At 43.4% G+C, this 12590-nt stretch overlaps 1 protein-coding gene across 2 annotated transcripts in view; it reads left to right on the forward strand.

Moving 5' to 3' along the window:
- epha4l (eph receptor A4, like) overlaps positions 1–12300 on the forward strand; it is a 61584-nt gene extending 49284 nt beyond the window's left edge. For both annotated transcript variants that reach the window (XM_014334952.2, XM_005926627.3), the window contains exons 12-18: positions 1900–1961; positions 2426–2635; positions 2746–2895; positions 3276–3472; positions 5632–5790; positions 7287–8557; positions 10569–12300. In XM_014334952.2, coding sequence (XP_014190438.1) covers positions 1900–1961; positions 2426–2635; positions 2746–2895; positions 3276–3472; positions 5632–5790; positions 7287–7401 — 893 coding nt within the window. In that variant the 3' untranslated portion in view covers positions 7402–8557; positions 10569–12300. The remainder of the gene's footprint in view (positions 1–1899; positions 1962–2425; positions 2636–2745; positions 2896–3275; positions 3473–5631; positions 5791–7286; positions 8558–10568) is intronic.
- Positions 12301–12590: the final 290 nt, after the last annotated feature.

Here is a 12590-nt window from a genome sequence, read left to right on the forward strand (position 1 = left end):
GAATTCTCAATCTGGCCTCAGTTTGCTGGCATGTCCAACAGAGCCAATTAAGGCTTATTAATTATGGAGGAACTCCAAATAGGGACTAAAATACATAAATGTGCAAAAATCTCTCGCTGAAGACTTGCTGGCTGTGGTCCACCATCTTGAAGGCTATATTTAATGTTTCTATCGCGTTGGTGTGTAATTAAAAATCGAGCATCCATTAAAGCTTGAAATCAGACGTGATGTGCTTAATGGGTGATTTACATGAAGTAAGAGCGTGCTGATTTTTTTTTTAAAAAGGTCTGCTTTTAAAACCCAGATCTTTGTTTGCTGCTAACACCAGGGCCTCCGGAGGACATTTGCCCAACGTTCCCCCAATATTGTCCCCCTGACACGTTTTTTTCCCCCCTCTGCCATCTCCCTGTTTTGTTGGCAGGTGGGTTCCTCGCCCAGAGTTCATTGCCAAAGGCGGCAGGGCGTATTCAGTAAACAAGGAATTAGCATGCAAATGGTCTGGAAGGAAGAGGGCGGGGCTGGGAAGGCGAGAGTTTAAGGTCGCAGGTCAGACTCTCCTCAGACTTGATTGCGGAGCTGTCAATCACCGGCGGCCCTGGGGCAGAGGCACGCAACAAAGGGAACAAAGATGGCTGACAAAGACGGCCCCCTCTGCTCTCATACAACTTTCGCCGAACTTCCTCTTTTTAGGGCATTGCCGGAGTGCCCCGTAATTAATGGAGTGCCAATCACGCAGCGGGTAAGGCAGTGACTGACGGCCTCTTGGCACGGCCAGAGACCCGCAGCAGAGCAGAGGAACTTCACCTTCTCAGCGGGCTTCTGCAGCTCTCGGCATTCTGCTGGAGCACTCGAGAGGCTTCATACAAGCTCCCCTTAAGGCGGAGGCTTTAAGTCAGCAGTTTTCTATAAGGCTGTAAGCTTTTAAGTCCACCTTAACTGTGCCACTCGAAATGGAGCACAAAGAGCGACGCTGTTCTAGGAGGCGAATGTGTGGCAGCAGTTTTCAGCATGTGTTGTTGCCGTGGCTGGTTAGGCACCAGCTTGCTGCAGTTTTGGGACAAAAACAAGCGGGTCGCCCTTCCTTTCCCTTTTTTATCTCTCTTCTCCTCTGATATGCCCCTCCCTCCCTCCGTCCTAAGAGACAAAGACAGACAGACAGAGACCCACCAGGGAATGTCCACCCTCCCCACCGCCTGCCCCGGCTCAGATAAAGACGCAGACGCTCCCCCAAGAGAGACAGAGAGGGATGGGGTGAAAAAAGGCCAGAGAGGATTGGCAGGGTTCACGGAGGATAAAAACGAGGAGAGGGAATGAGCGAGGGAGGAGTGGGGGGAAAAAGAGAGCAACAGAGATGAGCTAGCAGGAGAGTGACAGATGCGTCGAAAGTTGGCAGAGGAGAAAGAGGGCAAAGGGACAGTGAGTGACAGAAATAGCGAGTTAGGGGGATTCTGGGTGGGTGACTGTGATGAGACTTTGGATAATACGCCCAGAGTCAGATCATATTTGCATAAACACAAGATGGTGTGTGTGTGTGTGTGTGTGTGTGTGTGTGTGTGTGTGTGTTTATACACAGGTTGCTGTGTGTGTCTGTGTGTGTGTGTGTGTGTGTGTGTGTGTGTGTGTGTGTGTGTGTGTGTGTGTGTGTGTGTGGTGTTTTGTTTCAGTGGAGATGCCTTTGCATGTTAAGGGAAAAACGGGGGACGTCAGGGCAACGGTAACACACAGCTAATTAAATCACTATGGGACGGAGATGGATGGCCTCACACACAGAGACACACATGCATTTTCCCTGGAGAGCCCCCTCCTGCTGCGTTGAGCTGTGATGTGCGTCGTTTACCTCTATAATCATCTGCCTTTCCTTCTCTCACTCTTATTCCCACTCTCTCTCTCTCTTTCTAGGTAAACCGGTGATGATTATCACAGAGTACATGGAAAATGGATCCCTGGATGCGTTCCTGAGGGTAAGTCATGCGTTTCTGTCTCCACACACACGTGTTCATGCGTGTTTGTGCATCGACGCTGATCCCATGTTATCCACCAAATCTACAAGTGTCGGTTCACAAACATTCGCACTTTGTCCTTCCCATTCATCGTCTCGCTTTTCTCCTGACAATGAGGTTGAAACAGGTGAAACTTTGTGTTTCTCAGGTTCACAGCACTACAAGTCCACTATACATCTTAACCAGTTGCACAGTGCTAGTTAAAGGGAGATGTGGAATGGAGTGGACTTTTTATAGGTCTTTTCTAATCTTACGGATCTTTACGCTATAAAGTTAAGCCTTAAGACTATTACGTATTACTATACCCAATGAGCTATTAGGAGTGACCCTTCACAAGTGTCCTGTATTTACTTAGCAGACATTTTTGTCACAGTGTGGACATTTAACAGTAATAAGGATGAGCGTTTCTCTTTTTTCCCCCGCAGAAGAACGACGGTCGGTTCACTGTCATCCAGCTGGTCGGCATTCTGCGTGGCATCGCTTCCGGCATGAAGTACCTGTCAGACATGAGCTACGTCCACCGTGACCTGGCCGCTCGCAACATCCTGGTTAACAGCAACCTGGTGTGCAAGGTGTCCGACTTCGGCATGTCCCGAGTCCTGGAGGACGACCCCGAGGCCGCATACACTACCAGGGTGAATGCAAGCGTGTTTGTGTGTTGGCGAGCATCTGTCTGACTGAGTCAGCGGGCTGTCTGTACCCTCACTTGTCGGCTTTCATTAATCAGCCCAGCTTTCAATTACAGGGAGGAAAGATCCCCATCCGCTGGACGGCCCCGGAGGCCATCGCTTATAGGAAGTTCACCTCGGCCAGTGACGTGTGGAGCTACGGCATCGTCATGTGGGAGGTGATGTCATACGGCGAGCGGCCATACTGGGACATGAGCAACCAAGATGTAAGTCAGAAGCAACGTAATCATATGCAGATAGTCATGAATAATGCACAGGGTGAATTACTGTGAGATATTAAGGCTGGGTAATGTCAAACAACTTTATAAGAATGCTTCATCATTTTAACGTAGTTATACAATTACCTGCAGCTGTGATGAAACACCAGCAGAGCGTTCCTCTTCCTTATTGCACAGTGAGCTCACATGTGTGGTTCCACTAATTATGAAAAAGGGAAAAAAAAAAAGATAATGTATTGTGTAGGTGTGTAAAGTACAGTAATTAAGAAAAAAGTTATAAAAATGACAAAGTAATCAAACTGCCTGAAGTTTTTATAACACTTCTGCTCAGTCATAAAGTCTTACAGCCACATTTATCTGCTATCCAGGTGATCAAGGCCATTGATGAGGGCTATCGACTGCCCCCGCCCATGGACTGCCCCGTGGCACTCCACCAACTCATGCTAGACTGCTGGCAGAGAGAGAGGGCCGACCGGCCAAAGTTTGGGCAAATAGTCAACATGTTGGACAAACTGATCCGCAACCCCAACACCCTGAAGAGGACCGGGGGAGAGACCACCGTCAGGTGAGAGGAAGGAGAATGACGCAAGGGGCTGAAAAGAGGAAGAGTTTTCAGTTCCGTTTGTGCTTTGGAAAATGAACGATGACAGGAAATATCATAAGGTGATGGTTGAGTTAGTGTTGAGTGTGTTTTCAGAGGATATTTTAATCTTAGCAATGAGCAGTCCCAATATTGGTCACACAGTCTCGGGCTTAAACAGTATCAGTCCATATGCATAAAAGCAGGAGAGTGAAAATAAAAAGCAACATCTTAAAACAGTTTTCTCTGTCAGACTTCTAAGATTGCTCTGATTGCGTAATAGGAATTAATTATTAATAATCAGCTTGCTGCCTTGTGGCTGTTAAGGGAAGATCGCTCTGGAATCCACTGAATGAGCTAATTAACATTATCAGGAAATTTGACAATTATATAGGTTTATTACACTTAATTTAAAATAAATTGGCAATTGTGTTACAGGAATTTCCCATTTAGTTTAATTAAACAGCCTGGAAATGTGCTAGTCACACATTCACTGCCACATTTGCAAAGTACAGCAAATTGTATAAAAGTAATACAAATACTGTTTGGATACTTCAATGGGTTATTTTCTGTTTGGGCTCTATGATGGTTCTCGAGGACCGGCCAGCTGCAGGAAAATGAGAGCCGTATGTTGAGAGTGGGCCTGAGACAAGTTAAGATGCTCTGTGTGAGAGCAGAGTCTGAGAGTGAGGTGACTGCCTGCTGTAACACGTGCGTTCACCTGTCAACCTCGATATCACGTTGACATTCATAATTAATGCATCTGTATTTTATACTCTTCATCATCTGCTTCTCGTCTACATACAGTTCTGTATGAGAGCATCAAAATTTCCATAACACATAGTATTTGAGAAGCCACACCAACGTACTGACACGCACACACACAGCGTCCCACTCTGTCACCGCTATTTACATTCACCATTAAACATTATCTGCCAGCACCGTGTGGCTCGTTACAACGCAAACAACCTCCATAATGGCTTTCTCTGCAAACTAGCTTTAATGGTGCTTTACACACAGGAATCTAGGCGCTCTAACAGGGGGAGGAATTACAACGTTACACCGAGTTAAAAACAAACACGACCCTACGTCTCCAACACCATTACTCTTGAGCAGCCAAACGTGTTAAGGATGACCTTTGTGTGTTTACAGACTCGACGCAGGCCGACGGGAGTCTGTTTGAGTTTAACGAGTGTGCGAGTGCACACGAGCGGGTTGCGCGATCGCACACAGATGCGCACTCCTAATAGGATACAGCGAGAGCAAGCGTGGAGTCTGTGTAGAGTAATTAGCAGAGCTGAATCCTATAACTGCAGCTCTATGGTTACAAAAAGGAAAGAAGAGTATGTGTGTGTGTGTGGGAAGGTATCCCTGCGCATAATCTTTTCCACCTACTTAGAAGTGACGACTTAATAAAGAGCCTGACATCCAGTTCTCACAGCTCTACTCGACATCCTTTTTAAAAAGGAGAGAACGATAAAGAGGCCGAGAGCGCAAGACTTACCCAAGCGGGACAAGTGTGACTCAGACTCACCGGCCTCGTGTAAATGTTTCACAGCTGCTGCCACAGAAAGGGAGAAAGGCAGGGAAAAAAGAGGGAGGACAAATATGCTGATGAATATCTGAATGTGAAGAGAGACTCCAAGCACACTGTAAAATTCACCGAAGTGTGCCCAGGTTGTGTGTTTTCCGTGAAATAAGGATTAACTAACTGTATCGGTGACACCAGAGGAGGAGCTGTGTTTGACTTGGCTCAGTTTTTGGGTGCAGCCTGCAAAATACAGACACAAAAAAATACAAAATTGCTAAGCTGACACATTTGGTGTTTCAATCAGGGAGGACAAGCTAGGGAGAAGTGTAGCTCGGTGCTTTTTACAGCTTGTAATTGTCACACATTTTTGACACTACAGCACAGAAGCATAGTTAAGAATTATGGAATAATTCCCGCAATGTGGCCGTTGCTGCAGTTGAGGTGAATTGGAGGTAATCAAAGATGGAGATGATTATGCTTCAAGTAAAAAGCACTTGAACAACTGGCTTTCATCATCTACATGCAAACAGCTGCATACAGTGCAGTAGCTTTAAACACAACGAGAAGTTTGATTTTGTGAAATAACCTCGTCACTTTTCTCCACCTATTACAGGCCCACTACCACCCTGCTTGAGCCAGGGAGTCCCGAGGTGTCCGCAGCTGTGGGCACAGTGGAGGACTGGCTGCAGGCCATCGGCATGGAGAGATACTGCGATAACTTCACGGCCGCCGGCTACACAACTCCAGAGGCCGTGGTCCACATGACGCAAGAGTAAGCACTTTGCCCACAATCATACTTTTACCATGCTGCAAGTGATTTTGAAGGATGAGAAGAATGAAACAGAAAACTAAAGGAAATGCCAAGCATCACAGTGAAATAGGAAAGTTTTTGTAAAAGTAGGCAATTTTATGATTTTTTTTAACTTGTTACGCTATTATTGAGTTTGTAATAGCTCACACAAACCATTACAAACAGTTTACAAAGAGGGTGCTGCACCACCTCCTTGTGATTGTTTTGGTTACTAGTGGGTCGACAGGTCGCTCTTAGTTTCCAAGGCAAACGGTGACTTGTTTGCAAACAACCACTTATCTACCACAGAGCAGAAGAAAAACCTGCAAAAGTGTGGCACAAACCGGAAACAGAGTAAGTGAAAGTTGTTTCAAAAGATGAAACATCTACTTTTAAGATGAATGGTCTCCCCTTTCAGTTTGCCGTCCAGTTTGCAAGTAGTTGGTGAGAGTTTGCAGGCAAGTCAGTGATTTCCACGCAAACTACCCGTGCCCGCAGGAATATCCTCACAACCAAAACAACTGTGAAGAGGTTTTACGGCAGCATTACAAAGCTGTTTGGGAACACAGTTGCCAACTGGCTGGGGCAAGTGGTGTCACTGGGATCCTATTTAGACATTACTAGAGATCTTAGGAGACATGATTAGCAACAACTGTGTTTATCTATTATTTTATGACAAAACGGTGAAATCACATTTTCTCATTAAACCTTTTCAAAGAGAGACCGATTAAAACACCTTCATAAATATAAAGCTAAGCTGAGCATAAGACATGAAAACAGCCAGCCTGCTGTTTCCAAATGTAATAGCTTAGAAACATGTTGTGTTCATACGCAAACACTCGGTTTTACGTCAGGCAAAAATAAGCTAATTCCCTGAAATAATCCTGGCAAACTGTGCTTTTAGAATTTACACTAAAATAAGATAAGCTAGTTTTCAAAAATAATTCAAGGAATTAAGCTACTATGTTACCTCTGCTTCAGTTATATATGAACTAAAATAAACTAAATTAATCTAATCCAGTCACCTCAAATAATTTGAGCACACTGCTAGCGACTTAACTTTGCTTCAGATGTTAAGGATAAGCTAAGCTATGCTAGGCTAGTTAGCTCAAGTAATTGGAGCATGTTTTTGGCTGTTTCCCTTAAGTTTTTAGTCAAGTTAAGCGGTTCCCCCGGTGTCTCTGCTTCATTTTTAGCACACAGTTTCTGTTATCCCCTTATTAAGGTATTCTGTGACACATTTAGAAAGGAAAACATGAGTTAAATTTGTCACTTCTTTATTATATCCACATTTTTCTTCTGCTAAGATTACACGATTAGAGTTGCCGTGTTGGCAAGTGAAATTCCTTATACAGCAGTTAAACTGTCAGACCAGTTTCCACTGGTAGGCTGTAAAATTCATCATGTGGATCAGGCCTCCATGTGCATGTTATTGTTGTCCTCGGTCCTAAAAGGCCTCTTCTTCCAATCCTTTTCAGGGACATGGCACGCATAGGCATCTCCTCCGCAGCGCACCAGAACAAGATCCTGACCAGTGTCCAGGGAATGCTATCCCAAATGCAACAGATGCAAGGCAGAATGGTTCCCGTCTGAGAAGATTAAAACAAAGAAAAAAGGAAGCAAAACGACTTTGTTTCTTATGAAAAAAAAAACAAATAACAAAAAAAGATTAAATATTAAAAAAAGAGACAAATCAACTATGAAGAAATAGTTTACCTCATCCATGCACTTTAAATTGGATCTAAAAGAAAAGAAGACATTGATGAAGAAGAGAAAAAGTGTTGCAAATGGCACCTTTTTTTCAAAAATCATACCTTTACCTTGCCCTTTTAGTTGTTTATGGAGAATGGGACACTTCTATCTGCAGCATTTATGGATAGATGGTGGGGACGGCTGGAAAAGTGCTTCCGAGAGGCCAATCTGGAGTGCCTTTAATGGTCTGGAATGAAAAGTGGAGGAGGGGGATCGTACCTTTTCTTCCTCCTTTTGCAGAGAGTGTTATTTCTGGAACTTTCTCTCTGGAATAATCCACAGAGCATTTTTTTTTTTTGATTTTCTGTGTTTATTGTACATGAATTGTTTCTGTGGGACTCAGAGGCTGCCCCGGCCACCATTGTTCTCTCTCTCAGCTGGAACTGTTTGATATCTTCCAGAAAAAATGGACAATCCTAGCCGTCAGATATAAACAGTGAATCTCTGACAGGCTGGGGGTTGGATTCTTCGGGGGGGGGGCGGGGGGATCAAGATGGCTGTGCAGGGAGGGCTTATTTTAAGGAGCTATTTGTGTTGCGTTTTTTTGTTTTTTGCTCTGTTCTGGCCTGTTTTTTTTCTCCCAGATCGCTGTATTATGTTGCCCTCAGGACATTTCTGAGAATGTCTTTGATCTTCCAGAGGAGCCTTTCCACTCCCCTGTCTTCCCAAAAAACAAAAACAAAAAAAACACAGTCAAAAAAAAAAAAAAAAATCCCACCCTGCTACACCTTCGATAAACACGCAGTTCGGATTCTCCCATCCATCTCCCCATGTGGATCGAAGTCCCATCCCCATCACTACTGCAGGACCAACCAACTCTTCCACACCACTTTTGACGGACGCCCGTTTGGACCACATGAGTTGGTTTTATAAGCGGAATGTGAGATGAGAAATTTGCCAAGACGTTATCGGACACGGGGGGCAACAGGGATGCAGAAAGAGTCATCAGCGTCAGGAAATATTCAAAGAAAGAAAAAGAAAACGATGGAGGATCAAGGTGAGAGTTGATAGTCTTTTGTTTTCATTTTGTTACCAAAACTTAGCAAAGAAACAACTCTATTAAAGAAAAGAAAATACAGACATTGGATTAAAGCTCCCTTTATTATCGAAGTGTGCTTCTAATATAACCACAGAGTGCCTGTGAGAGTCATTAGATCCCCCTATCACTGGCCCCTCAGCTCTAGAAGCCGTGTTAATTAACAAGCAGGTTGCTCCACCTCAGGCAGCAAGAGCGGATCAATAGCCACTGGTCTGTGATCAGTCTGTGGGCCTGATGCCTCTGGCATATTAATGAGAAAAATTTATCAGCGGCTGACTCCCATTGAGCCTGACAGAGCCCAGCAGAGCTCCAAGGCACTTTCCAAGAACGAAGAGAGGCGCTCTGGGGTGTTAACTTTCTTCTGAGCCAACACACCAGCACGTTGTCACGGTACCAGAGGGTCCTAACGCAGGGTCTTAATTAATTTTGGCATATCAGATGCTACGTACTGCTCTCTTGTTGGTTAACCCGTGGCCAGATTTATTTGACTTTTTTTTTTTTAAATAATTTGAGCATCATAATTTATGTGCATAAATTAGCACTTGCCCACAAGGTAATAAAGTGAAGGTTAAGCTTGCACAGTTCAAGGCTTAGTTTCATTTATTCAACACTGATTTATTGGACACAGCTACCACTTTGATACTGGTAAAGCAGTATGGATGTGAAACAGCTGACTATCCTCATTGACAAGAGAGAAACTAGATGCCAAAAGTAATTGTTCATATTTTACGTGAGTACAGTGCCAGTTAATCCCCCAGATGCAAACCCCCGTCTGGTTCTGTGATGGAAGGTTGTTAACACAGTGGAAAGTAAGATGAACCAGATCTAGAAAATGAATGTTTACATGTAGGCGAGTGGAGTAAAAAGTCCCTACTTTCTGAAAAAAGCCAAACTATCTACCACTGTGTGCAGTATTATGGAAATCCTAGACTTCTCAGTGGCATTTAAGTATACATTCAACTCAATTCAGTTCTATTTATGTATCACCTCAAGATACTTTGTATTGAGGCAAAGACCCTACAATAATTCCAATAAAGAGACATGTAATAAATATCTTTATAGAGAATGTTTCAGTTGTCAGATTGGCTCAATTAGGAGTGTTTTCATACTTGAGGCAAATCGATCAGTTGTAACATGCAAAAGATCCTCGGTTTGAGATTGTGAGGAGACACGGATCCCTGGGAGGGTTGAGTCAGGAAGGGAATCTGGTGTAAACATTTGATTTATCTGCTGTGGTGACTCCTTGCAAACAAGTGAGCAGCAGAACCCTCACCAGCATTCTCTCAAAAACCCTGTTATTAAAAGTCGAGTGTTGGAACGTTTGGTTACTTCTCGCTGCGTTTTAATTAATAAATTTTTGTCTATGCAGGATTAGCCAAAGCTCAAGCCGGTGTAGTCGCATTGCTTGTTTTGTCTTAGCAACACACCAGAAGAGTGTTTCTGGTTTTGTTACTGTATATGTGTGACTATATACATGTTTTGTTACACAGGCAGTTGTTTCTAATTATTAGTGTTTCTTATTATATCAGTGTCTATCATTTATTAAAGATCTTCTTGAACGTGTGGTTAATTGTAAACGATCAATCACTTCTTGCCTGTGAAATGTTGACAACTTTACAAAGGAATTAAATCGTTGAGTTTTTGACGTGCGCCAATAAGTTGAGGGCATGTTTCATATATTGTGCGCGCAGAGCAACATGTGGCACGCAGAAGTTCGTACACTTCTTGCCTGGAAATCCATATTTCGCCCCCTCAGGCCGGCAGTTCGCAGACTCTGGACGCTCTGGCTTTGGCGCTCGGTTTTTGTTTAGCAGATGAGTCGAATGTTCCGTGGAGCTGGAGCCGAAGAGCAGGGTTGTTGGTCAGAACTGGATGCCAAGCAGAAATTGTTTATGTTCTAAACCACCGTGACTGATGCAGCCTCTCATTCCTCCTCCTCTTTTTTTTTTTTTTCCTCTTTTCTTCCCAGCTGCTGCCGTCCATCACAAACAGGATCCCGTCCTCGCTCGCTCCCTCGCCGCAACTGGATTTCTTCCCCGCTATTCCTTCTTTGTCTTCCTCCTCCTGGCTACCCTTCCACTCCTCACCGACACAGAGATGACAAATGTATACCCCCTCGAGCGTCTGAGACGTCCGCTGTCCCTCAAAACACGTCAACTTGACAAACTCGTCGCCGTCCATCCGTCCGGCCCCGCGCTGGAATTTCTCTGAATGAATTTAACAGCATCAAAAAGAGAACAAAGGAAGAATGTAAAATAACGGAGGAGCCCCTCTCCAGCTGATGATGATGATGATTATTATTTTTTTCCTGAAAGTTTGGTTTGATTTTGTGTGTTGTTTTTTGCTTTTTTTAATTATTGTTTCATTCTGTTTGCATGTAAAGTAACAAGAGTTTTATTTGAGCGAATGCGATGACGAGTGTGCACGTGGGTGTGTGCGTCTCTGTGAGTGGCAACGTCTTTGAAGTACTATCAGTAAATGTGTCTGTTTTCATGCCACTGTGCAGGAGGAGGAGATAACAGAGTTGTATAGTTTTTGATATTAAAAAAAAAACACACAAAAAAGACTTTTTTCTTTCTTTTCTTTTTTTTTTTGCTTTTTTGTGTCGTCTAAAAAGAAAAAAAAAAAGGAAAAACATTGTAAGGTGTGTCGGTCATGTTGTGCAAACTTTACTCAGCAACAGCATTTGTTAAAACAACTTTCATGGAATCCGACCCATTCCTGCTCCGGCAGCGACGACGGCTTGTGAATGGACACATGGAGACTACAGAGCTGCACGTGACTAACGGTCTCCCCGTGCGTACAATCGCATCAATCTGGACCTCAGACTACTGCGAGCCCGTGACAAGTCGAGGAGGAAACGTTGGCGCTGTCTTCTCCACGTGGATGTGGGGTGGGAGGGGAGAACAGATTCTAAATGACACACCTTTAAAGAAGCAAGTGGCGTGAGGAATATGGTGTCTAAGGAGGGAGAACTGTTGATGTTTTTTTTTGTTTTTTAATTTTGTTGTTGCTTTTTTTTTTATTTTTTATTTTTAATATTCAGACCACAACATACAGTTACAGGTTTAACGATGAATATTTTGCTCATTTATCTCTTTAAACTATACTTATGTGAATGTTTTGAACTCGTAAGTGATGCTTCATGTAATATGAAAGAAACACCTCCATCCTTAATACAGCTCTACTGTTTCCTTTTTTTTTCTTTTTTTTTTTTTAGCAGTGTGTTTTCGGATGTTGGGGTTATCTGTGGACAAAAGGACCTGTTTGGAAATATGCAAGACATGCTGGGAAAGAGAATGAAACTAGAATGTACTGTAAAATACTTTTTTCCTTTACTTAAATGTCAGATGATTTAAAAAGAAAAAAAACAACAAAAAAAAAATCAACAACAAAAAGCAAGAGTTAATGTTTGTCATTGTATGCCTTCCGATGCCATATGATCTAGCCATGTAGATCTAACATTCTCTCAATCTTTTTTTGTACTTGTTTTTTTTGGGCCGGGGGGGGGCATGGTCATGATTTTTTCAGTTTTTTTTCTTTTGCTTTGTTTTTGTTTTGGTCAATGAACTCTAGGTACATGTAACTTATGTCATTTATTTATGTCCTTTTATATCTAGTTTGTAAAATAATAGCCTAAAGTGAAGAAAAATAATGGGGTGCCAAAGTGCATTCTTATTAAAGTAGAAAGTACATGATGATCGTTGTGCCTCTCATTTATGCGTGCACGTACGTGGCGTTCCCTTCATCTGTTGTTGGAGCTATTATGCCCGTAAAGGAGAGCTGATAACCTAGCTATCACACATGGAGCACCGTGTTACATGATTGCATGTAATTGATGGCTTATGTAACTAAAGGAACGGGCCAAGGTAGCACATCAGGCAGATTCGTAGCTGTGGCCTGTCTGTTGGCAGTTTGTTCGCTCTTCAGCACACGCTCAGCAGATATCATGACTCTGGACAACTACTCTCGGGCCAAGAGGCAGCAGCAG

Source organism: Haplochromis burtoni, unplaced genomic scaffold (assembly GCF_018398535.1).
Source record: "Haplochromis burtoni strain Fernald_Lab_line unplaced genomic scaffold, NCSU_Asbu1 Contig_94, whole genome shotgun sequence".
NCBI lineage: Eukaryota > Metazoa > Chordata > Actinopteri > Cichliformes > Cichlidae > Haplochromis > Haplochromis burtoni.